This window comes from Oncorhynchus tshawytscha, linkage group LG34 (assembly GCF_018296145.1).
Source record: "Oncorhynchus tshawytscha isolate Ot180627B linkage group LG34, Otsh_v2.0, whole genome shotgun sequence".
NCBI classification, from domain to species: domain Eukaryota; kingdom Metazoa; phylum Chordata; class Actinopteri; order Salmoniformes; family Salmonidae; genus Oncorhynchus; species Oncorhynchus tshawytscha.
Window position 1 is genome coordinate 3,168,631 of NC_056462.1, and position 16,362 is coordinate 3,184,992.

The 16,362-nt window shown below is 45.4% G+C and overlaps 1 protein-coding gene across 1 annotated transcript in view; it reads right to left on the bottom strand.

Annotated features, from left to right (window-relative positions):
- The window catches only part of ctnna2 (catenin (cadherin-associated protein), alpha 2), a 677,857-nt gene that overhangs the window by 433,701 nt on the left and 227,794 nt on the right, over positions 1–16,362 (bottom strand). Inside the window, exon 7 of the mRNA XM_042311972.1 lies at positions 15,682–15,885. Coding sequence (XP_042167906.1) covers positions 15,682–15,885 — 204 coding nt within the window. The remainder of the gene's footprint in view (positions 1–15,681; positions 15,886–16,362) is intronic.

Sequence of the window (16,362 nt, forward strand, 5' to 3'; positions counted from 1 at the left end):
AGACTATAGACAGGACATTGGAATTGGTATGGGGTAGAGACAGAGACGGGGATAGAGGGGAGAGAAAAGGACAAAGACAAAGGGATATTGAGAGAGGCCGAACGAGAAACTAGAGAGACGGGGTGAGTCAAAGTCACTTTTGAAAGGAGACTATAGACAGGACATTGGAATTGGTATCACACTACATAAAATAAAAGAGGAAAAGAGAGAGAAACGGAGAGGGAGAGAGAGAGAAAAGAGAGAGAAACGGAGAGGGAGAGAGAGAGAAAAGAGAGAGATTGAATAGAGAGAGATTGAATAGAGAGAGATTGAATAGAGAGAGATTGAATAGAGATAGCGTGAGAGCGAGAACACACACAAACACACAGGAATGAGAAGGGATAACACCGACTCTGGGAGAATGAGAAATCTGAAGTCCATTTTTAGTCTCGTCACCTCGCCGTAATACACCAGAGCGCTAGCAGACAACACCGAGCCACACTGATTTATTATCATTCTCTGGGCCTATTTTATTTTCCTGATTACCATGGGCGGCTAACACGGACAGCAAATGAATGAAAATGCTGTGGAATTATAAACTCCACTTCGCCCCGGCGCCGCGTATGAATTATCTGGGAAGAGGACTGAATTAGGAAGCTGCCGATAACCTCTGCGAAGAATGATTTCTCGCTCTTTTGAGGAACTATCAAAGAGGGCCTCAAAATGGCAGCCGTGGGTAGGAGGGAAGATGATTCTTTTCCGAGGAAAGAGAACAAGAAAAAGAATAGGTCCATCCCCAAGGTCCATCCAAGGACTTTTCCTGAACTCTTTTATTAGAACACGTTTGCTCTCAGGGCTGACGGTTGCCGGGGAAGGTGCCAGAGCAGTGAAATAACATGACCACCTTGAGGAACACCTTGAGAGTTGTTTGTGAGTCTGATAGCTTTGTTCTGTGGTCTGTTTGGGTATCTGTGCTCTCCATGGGCAGGTGGTCCTGCTGTCTTGGATGGAGGACAGTGGTTACTGTGGGTCAGTTCCCCCCAGCTGTCTCCCTCTCTTCCTGGGGACGGTGAAGGACTACCTCTGGAGCGGTGGAGCCCCGGAAGACCTGGGAGTGAAACCACAGACTCCCTTTTCTTGAATGAACAACACTTAGGTCAGCCTGTTCACCGTCTCATCAACCCTCCGAGATGGCGCCTTTGAGTGGGGGGCGTGGGGCTACTAGGAGGCCGATGGATTGCTGTGGCTGTGAAGTCTTCGTTCAGAGCAAAAACGGGAGAGCGCAGCTTGCCGCGGCAGTGGCGGAGCATTAGGGTGTTGACAGATGGAAGGGGAGGGCCAAGAGAGGCCTTGGGGAGCACTGTGATTTATCACCCAGCGTGGGCCGTTCAACCAGCCGCAAGTTGCTGAAGTGTGGAAGAAGGAAGGTCCTGGCGGGAGGACGAATGGAGGGAGGGAGCGAGTGAGGAAGATGAGGAGGAGAGGAAGAGAGAGAGAGAGAGAGGGGGAACGGGACACTAGGCGTGAGAGAGCCTTTTATTACCTAACCCAGGTGACCTCCAAGTGCTAAAATGCATTATTATTATTATTACGCCAGCGCATTTACACTGGTAGTCACCACGACTGCTTCGCTGTAAGCAAAGACATGGAGGGAGAAAAAAAACAGACTATTCACCTCCGTGACAGCTGGACCATTTGTTTGCTTCATTTACACCTCACAGACAGCCGCGGCAGTCGTTGTTGTTCTCCCTCTTCGCTCCACCTCTTCAAACCAGACCGTTATTGCTTTTCTCAATCTGGATTTGCATATGGGCTCCTGAGCGCCAGACATCTAAGGGCAATGGCTTTCCCTCACCTTCAGTGTCAAGAGGTAGGTGGGGCAGACGCTCCATTCTTCAACTCTCTAGTAGTCCTTTTAACTTTGGTGTGGTGAAGAGAGGAGAGCGCAGTTCGACAATTCATCTGGTTTCACTTCCAATTTGGTGAGAGAAGATGCTTGGGAGCTGGGGGGGGGGCGGCAGCGTGACAGGTAGGCTCTTTTGGGAAACAGATCGTTACACAGTGGGAATTCCCCGACAAAACAGCAGTCTGATACTCTGGCCCCAAGGCTCTGTGTAGTCCTTATGGATTAACTTCTACAAAAAAAATTGAATGCAGTCTTCTACCACTCTCCTGAAAGAGTAGAATTTAAACTGCCCCAAACAAAATAAATAGTTTGAATGACTAAATTGCATATCTTTAGACCCTATGTAGAGATGTGGTTCACACTGAAACATATGACCTAAATTGAAAATGTCATCATATAAAGCCCTTAGCCTTTAGCCTGAAGTCAGTGGCTATAAACCAGTGGCTACTGTTTGTTAACCCTTTCACTAAGAGTTCCAAATATCTCTAATGGTCGACCAAGCGTGAGTTAAAAAAAAATAAAAAATATGCGCTTGATGTCAGCATGCACTCACTGTTCCAAAATGTGATCGTTAACACAACAGGACAGTTAACCCACGCTACCCTCAAACCAAGGCACACTGCCGGCCAATTATCTATAGTCTTTGTTTCAACTTGTCAATTTCAAATTATTTTCTAACACATTTTACTTTCTAACATCAGATTGAATTGAGGAGTGTTCCGTCTCCTCCTTAATTCACATAGAAGTAGCCCATTTCATTGTTACGGACAATTTACGTCCGTGAGGCATTACTGAGCCAGATAAGAGCCCAAGCACAAACTTTCTCTTCTGTGGCACATTTTCCAACTGGTGCCCGCATTGCCTACTAATAACAACTTTGGACATGTCTGCAATCCTATCAAAGTAAGTGCCTTATTACCTTATCATTACAGTTTTTATATATCGAGTTTCTCAATTCTACTGTAGAAGGTTGTACTGATTATGCTAATTATGTGTGGTACATTCTGGTTGTCACGTGAACATCTGTCAAGACCAAAGATGTTGCCACAAAATGAGGTGAAGGGATGGATCCCTCATCTTTCAAGTAAACTTCCGGGAAGTGAATGGTGGTAGGCGACACACCCCCTTCAACATGCATATCATTGGTTGATGCGAAGAAAGAAACCAGCGTTCACAAGCTACCCATCGTCGGATATCTTTAGATTTTCTGAAAGTGTTTTGCTCAATTATTTTGATCACTGGTGAGGTCACCCGTGTTGTGATATATTGTAAATTGTCATTGCTATTAGCTAATTCATATTATGGTTTCTGTTAGCCGAGAGTTACATATGACCGCTTGTGTTCAGTCACTCGTTCCTCAGTTAGCGCTATGACTAGCGTAGCCCACATTTTCTGGTTCGAATGAGAATTGTGTCATGCCGTCGCTACTTCTCTGAATGTCTGAACATTGCAGCCCAATAATAAACTGCTCACATTTGAGCACGTAACTTTGTAAAGACTGTGTTTGTGCAAAATGTTTCTGTGGGGAAAAAAACAGTGTGGCCAGCTCAAACGCTGACTGTTGGGTCAGTCATAACTGGACGTTCTAAATAAGAGTTACTAATCACACCAGTTTGAGCGTACGATGCAGGGACCACTGTAGAATGATCACGCCCGTGTGTTGGTACGTGTCAAAGGGTTAATGTCAGATGTGCTGTCATGGCCTGAGGATGAACTGTATGCATTCACTGGTCAAATGCAGACCAGGAGAACAACACATCCTCAGACCTCACAGCAGATATAAATACAGATATACACTGTGGTTATATGATATACATGTTTGATCTCTGTGGTAGCGTTCTCCTGGCTTCCGCCAAAAACCCAGATTCGTCCGTCGGGCTTTCAAATGGTGAAGCGTGTTTCATTGCTCCAGAGAATGCGTTTCCACTTCTCCGGAGTCCAATGCCCGGTGAGCTTTGCGCCACACAAGTGGCTTGTGTTCGGCTGCTCGGCCATGGAAACCCACTTCATGAAGCTCCTGACGAACAGTTCTTGTGCTGGCGTTGCGCCCAGAGGCCTTTTGGAAGTCGGTAGTGAGCGTTGAAACCGAGAACAGATGCTACCATCAGGTTCATTGCTAACAAGGTAGGTACTGCAGCTCTTCACTATATAAGGGCTTCAACATCCTGTGTATGTTTATATCAACCTCTCAGGTTCTCAAACAGTCTTGAGAGGTTTAGAGAGGGAGAAACTATTGCCAGCCTGCGTCATTCATCTACAGTTTTGTTTATGTCAGTTTGTTTATGCTGCGAATGCCTCAGCATTTGTGAAGTAGGGGGAAGAGGCGAGCTGACGTACAACTGGGGTATGACAGTTCAATATGCTTGCGTTCAAGGTACATCTGAATGCAATCTATATCCGTTTCAGTGTATGCGATTGGTGGGCAGCATACGCCACTCGATGACGCCAGGCTTTGTTTCTGGCTCTCCTGCTGGCTACTGGCGGCTCGTCAGTGGATCGTCTTCAAACATTGGCGTGTGTCTAAAGTATGCAAAGGGGGGGAAACTGCATCGAGGCAAACGTGGGCCTCGCATCACGCGGGCCACAGCAAATGCTAAGTGACAGTCCGACAGAAGTGTCTTAATTATGAGAAATGCATGCTGCCTTGATTGTGTGCTTTTAATGAGCTTTTTCCGTGTCTAGCTACCTGAAGCGGTGTGTCAAGCTATTGCTGATGTCCGCTCGCTTAGAGAGGCTGTTTAGCAACAATGGCAGAACCTGACAGGCTAATATGGGCTGTGGGAGCAATAATAACAAAGTTTGTGTGTGTGCATGTGTGTGTGTGTGAGTATACATGGATATGTGTGTGTGTGTGTGTGTGGGCTATCACATGTGTCTGTGTGTGTGTGTCCATGGCAGTGTTTGTCTACACACGTGTGTGCGTGTGTGTGTGTGTGTGGGTGTGGGTGTGTGAGACAGGAGCCTCATCAGAAGCTTGGTACTGTAGGAGTGGGTAGATTGCAGCGGAGAGTGAGGAGGAGGAGGACATGAAACAATACGAGGAGGAGGGAGCTGTGTCTAATGAGCCAGCTAGAAACGACAACCACTGGCTGGCTGGCACAGACAAAGAAGAAGAGAAGAGAGAGAATAAGAGATGGATTGAGGGGAGAGAAAAAGGGGACAAAGACAGACAGAAATTGAGAGAGACCGAGAGAGGAACCGAGAGATAGACAGAAACAGACTGACAGAGAGAGTTAGAGTGAGGCAGAGTCCACGTCACAGGTCATTTAAACATCTCCTCAATCTCCCACCAGTGTCTCATCTTGTGCAGAACTAAAGCCCGGGGAAACTTCCCAGCATCCCCCGCTTCCCCGCCTGCCACCCTGCCGACTTGTCAAGCTGCGTTTTTCTTTCCTAAACTCCTGTAATTGAGCTGCCGGGCGCTTAAATCGTGCGCTCAGTGCGAATCGGACCATTTCCTGAATCGCTGCGCGGTGGGAGCAGGCCAGGCACCTCTCGGGGAGGTACTTCCCTGCAGCCACACCGACAGGCTTCAAGAGAACGAGACCAACAACACTAAAAGACGTCATCAGCACGTCCGCTGCCGTGGGATCATCACCGTTCTATATTCCAAGTCATCCTACCTGAGCTGTCAACAAAAGCCCGAGCTAAAGCTCGATGAAAGACGCGGCGTCTCGGGAGAGGTGATTAAAACACGTCTGAAGGCAAGCTGGATGTGGCGGATCCGAGCATCAGATCATTAGCGCCTTTTGTTCTCGCCGGATGTCGAAGGTACATTGAGAAAAAGGCCAGACTTAGAGTTTCAATTTGTTTTTGTCTGTGCCCGAAAAAGTCCAGACGGTGTACCCGAAATGTTGTTTTTACACAATAATCCTTGGGCCTCTCTCTTGAGGGAGGTTGTGTTGGGCTCCTGCTGTGATGAGGGACATCAAACAGGCAAGGCAGAAGAGATATACAGTGGAGGCCCATGAGATAGAGCAGAGTTGATGTACTGAAGGCCTTTACGGGGGTGTGAAGGCTGGTGCAGATGGGTTCCTGTGACATTCTCCATTATCAGACAGTCGTTAGCTCCTCACAGGCAGCAATCTGCACCACCCTGTTTGGGTCTATTAAAGCAAAACTGCAGGTACAAACTACAGGAGCGAAAACAGCAGGAAACGGGTCAGACGTGGTCACCAAGATTGGAGAGTGTAGTGAGTGCAAGTTGTAGAGAAATACACAAACACACACACATTGATGGCCGTTGTCTGGGACATCAGATCCTTCCATCCCCTTTGATCAGCTCTGAAGCACCTCCACACCCAATTAGGCTCAATCCATTCCAGTCATGTATTATTCAGCTTCATTACAAGCCAGTACTCCCTATGTGTCCTTCACACACACTCGCGTGCACACCCGCGCACACACAAACACAGGTCTCAGATGATGAGTCACGGTCAGGACAGGGAGGCAAACGATCAATCGCAGGTCCTTGTGTGTGTGTGCGTGTGCATGTGTGCGTGTGTGTGTGTGTGTGCATGTGCATGTGCGTGTGCATGTGTGCGTGTGCGTGTGTGCATGTTCGTGTGTGTGTGTGTGTGCATATGGAGGTTGGTCTCTCATTGAGATGGTATTGTACTGTAAACACAAGGGTAATTAGCAAACAGTTGAGCTCCACTGACCAGACCTTGGAGCAGACCAGACAGACAATTGATGTCCTTTGATTCAGACAACAGACAACAACTGCTTCTGATTCCTGGTGCCTGTCATTATGGCCAGTGCTATCAGGACACTGAGAATACTGCTGCTGGCTCAGAGATCCTGCTCTGTATTCTTTGTCTGGATGGATGGACTGAGGGCAAGCCAAAAACGGACATGGCTGTATTTAACAAGATGGCCGCCGACTGAAAAGGGTTTATACAGAGGAGCACTGGCGTTGTCTCGGCTTCCTCCCCAAGAACCTCCAGATGTAATGGAGTCACGCACGCACACTGGCCAGCGCTGCTCGTGTCTGCTGAAACAGTATTGATCGACTTCTTTCCTTTATCGATCCTTTATTTATCCTCCCTCTCCCCCACTCCCTCCATCCTTTCTCACGGGCCAGGCAGGGCTCTGCAGCTTCACCTGCCTCAAGGGTCTCTCTCCCGCTTTCTCTCCCTCTTTCTCTCTCTCTCTTTCTCTCTCTTTCGCTCTCTCCATCACGCGTAAGACACTGGCTGTTTGAAAGGGGAGAGAATATGCTCTGATGAGGCATCTGTAGCTTTACAATAGCAGACACATGGACACACACTGATTTCCCCAGTGTTATGCAGCTCATAGTGCATTGTGCGTGAGGGGAACACACAGGTCTTGATTAGGCTCTCTCCTTGTCACCCCCTGTGTGTGTGTGTGTGTGTGTGTGTGTGTGTGTGTGTGTGTGTGTGTGTGTGTGTGTGTGTGTGTGTGTGTGTGTGTGTGTGTGTGTGTGTGTGTGTGTGTGTGTGTGTGTGTGTGTGTGTGTGTGTGTGTGTGTGCAAATGGGCAGGCATCTGTCTCCTAAACGGCTGTCCGTTTGGTGTGCCACGTCCCGCTAACTACATGATTAAAACCCTCTTAAACTCTCCCTAAATCCTGTTTACTAGTCACACCCAGGGCTCCAATGGTACCCCCCTGGCCCCAACCCTATACTTCCACCCCCGTACCTCCCGGCCATGAGCTCTAGCCCTCAACCTCCCCCTTGACCCAAGCTAGCAATGCATTACTCCCGCCGATCAATACAGATCGGCCCAGTCGGATCGGTCTGTAACCAATTCAGATGATACTGATGATTCAGCCAGGGAGCTCCGGGCCACTGTCACCAATCACTAATCACCAGCGCTGCCCGACAGGTATGGACATTCGACTGTCACTTGGACCTAATTTATTGCTGACTACCGCCATTGATTAACCTTGTGCCTTGTGGACCGCTGCCGTCCGAAGCCATGTTTCTGAGAGGGGAGGAGAAGGAGTCTGCAATGATTATTGGAGTGAATGGAGCAGGGAGAGTGGAACATAATGATATTAACAGTGTCGTGTGTGTTTAGACTAGTACAGTAAACTTTACTCAAGGTGGGTGTTATAAAAACATCTGTAACCTTTGGTTTCTGGACCAATAACCTATGGACATTCGTCAGTCATTGGATGATTACTTGATAAAGACAAGCATTGCTGAACTGACTCAATCAGCAACATGATTGCTATGGTCTCCAGACCATAGTTTGAGAAGCACACTGAACTATACAGCATGGCTATATTGCTTTTCAATGCTTCTCTTAGTGTGTTAAGTGACTATTTCAGAGGCCACATACAGCTCCCTCTCCTCCAGGTGTGACCGTGCCCACACTGTCCACTTAGCAATCAGCACCACCCTCATCCAATCACCGGAAGAAGACGCCCGCCACAGAGACCGTCAAGTGTCTGAGCGACAGCAGGTCACAGGCAGAGTTTAAGACCTGTCAAATCCCTCTAGAGAAGTTGTGTTTGAAGAGGGGACCACATCGCCACGTTATCGACCCATGTTTGCTCTCACGCTTACCGCCGTTTACCCACAATCCCCTATCAATGGGCACCGCAATCAACCATCTGTCTGTCAGAGCCCACGGAAGAACAAATACAACTCTGGGGTGCATCCAAATTGGTACCCTCTATTCCATTTACAGATGTAGGATCTTAACTTGATCTCCCTGTAACAGGATAAATATCCCGCAATACAAGGTTTAAAAATGGCTTCTGAAGTTTGTAATTTTCCATTACAAAAAATATATCAACTCCTACAAAATGTCCATGAATTATAATCCACATAATAATTTGCATTTCCAGCTGCAGGATTATTTTCCTGCTGTAGTAAACTGGCTCAAATTAAGATCCTACATCTGCAGTGCACTAAGAGTTTTCCAAGGAAGGAGTGAAACAAAAGTTTGAGTAATTTTCCCCTTCGTCGAGCTTACGCTACAGTACATCTGCCCTTCCTTCAACCTGTCCGACGTGTGCTTTTATTTCAAGCTGCTGACTCAAATGAAGGCCTTTAAGAACATAATCCTGCAGATCTCCTGTATGTGACGGCTTATGCTCTCCTTCCTTCCTTCCCTCGCTCCTCTCCTCTCTTGTTTTCGTGTCGATGGGCTCCGGGAACAGGTGTCATTTGTGGCCACTAAGCCATTGGCAAGTCCACTCTGTATTGACCCCTTACAGTATCAATTCTGCTTGTGGCAGTGACCCTGCGTGATAAACGCTGGCTACTCCCCAGACTAATCTAATGTGTGTGTTGCCTGTGTCTGTAGGTCTTCTACATACTAGTCTGGAAGCTAACTGGGGGGGTATTAGATACAGCTCCTCATTAGACTATTGCTTCACTGTAGTCACAACACAATGTGAACTGGTGGTAGTAGTAGATATTACAGCCCAGCTCCTATGCACCTTCATTTGTGTGTGCTTTTGTGTCTTATTGTGTGCTTTTTCTGTCTTATAATGGGTTTTGTCTGGTATTATTGTGTGTTTTGTTTATATTATTGTGTCTTTTGTCTGTATTATTGTGTGTTTTGTCTATATTATTGTGTGTTTTGTCTATTATTGTGTGTTTTGTCTGTATTATTGGGGGTTTTGTCTATATTATTGTGTTTTTGTCTGTATTATTGTGTGTTTTGTCTATATTATTGTGTGTTTTGTCTATATTATTGTGTGTTCTGTCTATATTATTGGATGTTTTTCTATTATTGTGTGTTTTGTCTGTATTATTGAGTGTTTTGTCTATATTATTGTGTCTTTTGTCTATATTATTGTGTCTTTTGTCTGTATTATTGTGTCTTTTGTCTATATTATTGTGTCTTTTGTCTATATTATTGTGTCTTATATTATTGTGTGTTTTGTCTGTATTATTGTGTGTTTGTCTGTATTATTGTGTGTTTTGTCTATATTATTGTGTGTTTTGTCTATATTATTGTGTGTTTTGTCTATGTTATTGTGTGCTTTGTCTATATTATTGTGTGTTTTGTCTATTTTGTGTGTTTTGTCTATTATTGTGTGTTTTGTCTCTATTATTGTGTGTTTTGTCTGTATTATTGTGTGTTTTGTCTGAATTATTGTGTCTTTTGTCTATATTGTGTCTTTTGTCAGTATTATTGTGTGTTTTGTCTATATTACTGTGTCTTTTGTCTATATTATTGGGTCTTTTGTCTATATTATTGTGTGTTTTGTCTATATTATTGTGTGTTTCGTCTATATTAAACCAGTGCACCTGGCACCTATTACCATAGCCCGTTCAAATGTACCTAAATATTCTGTCTTGCCCATTCACCTTCTGAATGGCACAAATACACAATCCTTGTCTCAATTGTCTCAAGGCTTAAAAACACTTCTTTAACATGTCTCCTCCCCTTTATATATACTGATTGAAGTGGAATTAACAAGTGACATCATGAAAAGATCAGGTATTACTAATGTTTTGTAGACTCAATGTATATATACAACTGTGTCTGTGCTTCTACATTTTGGCTCTTAGGTACAAATAGTACCTGTATTTATTTCAAATAGTTTGAGCATTTGATTGAGCCAGTCTAGAAACAAGGGTTTAAAGCCTTAATAGACCCCAGGAATGAAAACCTGACAGGTAATGGCTGTAGTCTAGCTTTCAATACCAGACAACAGGACCCATTATTTGAACAGTCAGAGATGTGCTGTATTTTTTATTTATTTAATTTCACCTTTAGTTGTCATTTACAACTGAGACCTGGCCAAGATAAAGCAAAGCAGTGCGACAAATACAACAACACAGAGTTACACATGGAATAAACAAATGTACAGTCAATAACACAATAGAAAAATCGATATACAGTGTGTGCAAATGTATTAAGATTAGGGAGGTAAGGCAATAAGTAGGCCATAGTGGTGAAAACAATTACAATTTAGCATTATCACTGGGGTGATAGATGTGCAGATGATGGTGTGCAAGTAGAGATACTGGGGTGAAAAATAGCAAAAATAAATAACAATATGGGGATAAGGTAGTTGGATGGGCTGTTTACAGATGGGCTGTTTACAGATGGGCTGTGTACAGGCGCAGTGATCGGTAAGCTGCTCTGATAGCTGATGCTTAAAGTTAGTGAGGGAGATATAAGTCTGCAGCTTCAGTAATTTTTGCAATTCGTTCCAGTCATTGGCAGCAGAGAACTGGAAGGAAAGGCAGCCAAAGGAGAAATTGGCTTTGGGGATGACCAGTGAAATATACCTGCTGTAGCGCATGCTACGGGTGGGTGTTGCTATGGTAACCAGTGAGCTGAGATAAGGCGGGGCTTTACCTAGCAAAGACTAATAGATGACCTGGAGCCAGTGGGTTTGGCGACGAATATGATGTGAGGGCCAGCCAGCAAGAGCATACAGGTCGCAGTGGTGGGTAGTATATGGGGCTTTGGTGACAAAACGGATGGCACTGTGATAGACTACATCCAATTTGCTGAGTAGAGTGTTGGAGGCTATTTTGTAAATGACATCGCCAAAGTCAAGAATCTGCAGAATAGTCAGTTTAACGAGGGTATGTTTAGCAGCATGAGTGAAGGAGGCTTTGTTGCGAAATAGGAAGCCCATACTAGATTACATTTTTGATTGGAGATGCTTAATGTGAGTCTGGAAGGAGAGTGTACAGTCTAACGAGACACCTAGGTATTTGTAGTTGTCCACATATTCTAAGTCAGAACAGTCCAGTGTAGTGATGCTTGTCGGCGGGCGGGTGCGGGCAGCGATCAGTTGAAGAGCATGCATTTAGTATTACTAGCATTTAAGAGTAGTTGGAGGCCACGGAAAGAGTGCTGTATGGCATTGAAGCTCGTCTGGAGGTTAGTTAACACAGTGTCCTAAGAAGGGCCAGAAGTATACAGAATGGTGTCGTCTGCGTAGAGGTGGATCAATCACCAGCAGCAAGAGTGACATCATTGATATATACAGAGAAAAGAGTCAGCCCGAGAATTGAACCCTGTGGCACCCCCATAGAGACTGCCAGAGGTCCAGACAACAGGCCCTCCGATTTGACACACTGAACTCTATCTGAGAAGTAGTTGGTGAACCAGGCGAGGCAGTCATTTGAGAAACCAAGGCTGTTGAGTCTGCCGATAAGAATCCGGTGATTGACAGAGTCGATTGCTTTGGACAGGTCGATGAAGACGGATGCACAGTACTGTCTTTTATCGATGGCAGATATGATATCATTTAGTACCTTGAGCGTGACTGAGGTGCACCCATGACCAGCTCTGAAACCAGACTGCATAGCGGAGAAGGTACGGTGGGATTCGAAATGGTCGGTGATCTGTTTGTTAACTTGGCTTTCGAAGACTTTAGAAAGGCAGGGCAGTATGATATAGGTCTAAAACAGTTTAACGTTTCAGCTTCCACTGTTTGTTAGCCTAAAATATCAAACCTATGTACTCATTTATGAAACACTGACATGCCCTCTGACCCTCTCGTTGCAAAAGCAGCTTTAGCTAAAATATTGCTGTTTCACTTCATTCGTAGCCAACCGACTGTGAGGCAACCTCAGTCATAACTGTGGCGGAGCTTATGAGTAGGAGAGGGGGGGACAGTGGACAGTGGACAAGGAACTGGACAATTCCTTCAGTTCCTCGCTAATTTGGTGAAATGTATCAAATACTTGATCTTTTAGTCGTTCAGAAGCATCTGAATTATTTCCCGAGGACTGTCCCGCTCATAGATATTTATATTCACAGTGTTAAAAATAGTAAGTAAAAATGACACATATTGATAGATACAGTAAATATGCATGTGTTCCAAACACAGCTTGTCACAGAGTCCGTTTGCTATAGCTTTCCTTCTTCGGTATCAATTTATTTGGATAGTCCCAAATAGATTGCTTTTAACTCGGTAGATGTTCAACTAACTGTCAACAACATGTTAACTAACAATCAAGTAATCCTATCCCTCGCCCAACCCGAGCCTAACCCTTATCCTAACCCTAAACTTAAATGTAACCCTTAACCTTAAACCTAAAAGACTGTGGAATATAAAACGAGCTGGAATTGATTGTTTACATATCTGTAATCATCTATAGAGGACTATCAAAATGAAGTGTGAGTTTAAGATCACTTCCTTCGTCAAATTATACACCACGTCCAATGGGAATTATACACCAGGTCTAATGGGAATTATACACCAGGTCTAATGGGAATTATACACCAGGTCTAATGGGAATTATACACCAGGTCCAATGGGAATTATACACCAGGTCCAATGGGAATTATACACCAGGTCCAATGGGAATTATACACCAGGTCTAATGGGAATTATACACCAGGTCCAATGGGAATTATACACCAGGTCTAATGGGAATTATACACCAGGTCTAATGGGAATTATACACCAGGTCTAATGGGAATTATACACCAGGTCCAATGGGAATTATACACCAGGTCCAATGGGAATTATACACCAGGTCTAATGGGAATTATACACCAGGTCTAATGGGAATTATACACCAGGTCCAATGGGAATTATACACCAGGTCCAATGGGAATTATACACCAGGTCCAATGGGAATTATACACCAGGTCCAATGGGAATTATACACCAGGTTCAATGGGAATTATACACCAGGTCCAATGGGAATTATACACCAGGTCCAATCGGAATTATACACCAGGTCTAATGGGAATTATACACCACGTCTAATGGGAATTATACACCAGGTCCAATGGGAATTATACACCAGGTCCAATGGGGATTATACACCAGGTCCAATGGGATTTATACACCAGGTCTAATGGGGATTATACACCAGGTCTAATGGGGATTATACACCAGGTCTAATGGGAATTATACACCAGGTCCAATGGGAATTATACACCAGGTCTAATGGGAATTATACACCAGGTCCAATGGGAATTATACACCAGGTCTAATGGGAATTATACACCAGGTCCAATGGGAATTATACACCAGGTCCAATGGGGATTATACACCAGGTCTAATGGGGATTATACACCAGGTCTAATGGGAATTATACACCAGGTCCAATGGGGTCCATATACACCAGGTCTAATGGGAATTATACACCAGGTCCAATGGGAATTATACACCAGGTCTAATGGGAATTATACACCAGGTCCAATGGGAATTATACACCAGGTCCAATGGGGATTATACACCAGGTCTAATGGGGATTATACACCAGGTCTAATGGGAATTATACACCAGGTCCAATGGGAATTATACACCAGGTCTAATGGGAATTATACACCAGGTCTAATGGGGATTATACACCAGGTCCAATGGGAATTATACACCAGGTCAAATGGGAATTATACACCAGGTCAAATGGGATTTATACACCAGGTCCAATGGGAATTATACACCAGGTTCAATGGGAATTATACACCAGGTCCACCAGGACTTCTGCTTTATCACAAACCCGCTGGAAGACACACAGGGAGCATGCCCTACTTCGGCACATGTGGAGCAGCTGTCACGGGGTGGTTAAGTGCCTTGCTCAAGGGCACAACGGCAGGTGATGGCATCTATGATTTTGATCACAGGAACCCTCCGATTGCCAGCTCACTTCCCGCCGGATTTTTCCCATCAGACCCAGGATTAGAATTTGCAACCCTCCAGTTGTTAGCTCGCCTCTCTAACCACTAGGCTACCTGCCGCCCATGAACTATCCTTCTAACTGTCACAAACAGAATGGAGGCAACTCAGAACACTTATTTATTGTCCTCATGCCTGTTTTTTCACTGTGAGACACTGTGGGTGGCCATTGCTTTGGTAAACACACTAGTTGGGCCCAGGGGACGATGGTAGTGCTGATGAGCTACTTAGGATCCACGAGGGATTCAAAAGCCTCTGAGCCCGAGCTCTCTGCTACTGCTAATGACTACAAACGCTGACAGAGAGAGAAAGAGGAGGAGGCCATAAAGAGAAAGAAATTTAGAGGGACCTCCCTCAAGGACTAGGGCCCTTTAAGTAGTAACTGACAACTAATTGCACCACCGCCACCACCGAAACTTCATTCATGATCCCCTTAATGTATCCAAAATGGCCACCCAGTCACAAAACTAAGCCCTGCAGGCCAACCCAACACAAGGCCGAAATGACACGATAGAGCCCCCATTTCGGCTCTGGTTGCAATGAAGTCTATGGACGCTGAGCACAGCAAAGCACACAATAACCTGGTACAGTGAGAGAAACACATGAATGGCCACGGCTGCGGCCAGCCTTCCTTCACTGCTGTAACTCACATCCAAAGTCAAGGCCATTAGGTTATCTAGCGGCCCGACCAGGGGGTCGGTAACTGCTCTGCAGTGGGGGGGTTATGGACTGAGGAGATTTATAGTGAGGAATGCCACTGGGAGCCAAAATGGCGTTCTTGTCTCTCGTGTCACGCTGTGCATATCACATTACAGTCCAACTATCACACTGTAGAATAGAGAGGATGGATTTCAACAGAGTAAAACCAGACAAGTGTGCAAGTTCGTGGTAAAAGGGAGAGTGGGGAATTGTCTAGAGCTGAAAGAAGAATAGATGGGGCAATGTGTGGAATGGATTGGAGCTGTGGTGTGTGTGTGTGTCTGTGTGTGTGTGTGTGTGTGTGTGTGTGCGTGTGAGTGCGTGGTTGCAGTGAATTTTTTAACAAGACGTAGAAAGGATAGAACACGAGTAGTACAAACTGTAGCAGCTTGTGTATCTGAGGAAAGGTGTGTGTGTGTTTGAGTGTGTGTATGCACGCACATGTGATTGTGCATGTGTGTGTGTGTGTGTGTTAATATGCGGTAAGCCCAAAATCCTCTTCGAGGGTTACTCACATTGTTCATGTACTCGCTCAGCAGGTCTTGCAGGGCCTGCCGGACGGCGTTGCACTCAGCCACGATGCGCTCGCGGCGGTCGTCGCGGGTGCAGGACGAGTCGGCCATGAGGGCGGCGCCGCTGATGATGCTCTCCAGGCGCTCCTCCAGGGAGGGGCGGAAACGCGCCTCGCTGAACGTCAGCGGGTCCAGGATGATCTTGTTCTGACCGGGAGGAAAGGAGAGAGGGAGGTCAGAAACAGGCTAACCAAAGGTCAACATTTGAATGATATTGCACCTTTGAACTTTGCACCCAAAGAGATGGTATAACATTCAGAGTGGATCATGTCACTCCTTTATCTTATTACCCAAATGTTAAGTGTTGGATACCGAATGTAATGTAAGCTCTGTTGGGCTAGATTGTCTCTAAGAATGACGAATACATGGAAATGCATGTTAGCATTCAACCACTTCTGAGAAAGACATACTGTATGAGAGAGAGAGAGAGAGAGAGAGAGAGAGAGAGAGAGGGAGAGGTTGATTAAGCTAGGGTTCTGCTGTCACCCACGAGTTACATTCTCAGCTGTTTGTTTGGAATGGGCTGTCCCTGAAATGTACTATTTGTAACAAAGGCTTATGTCTGGGGTACACAGAGTCATACACACCCTTCTGGTCTTCATAATGACTACAATATTACACATA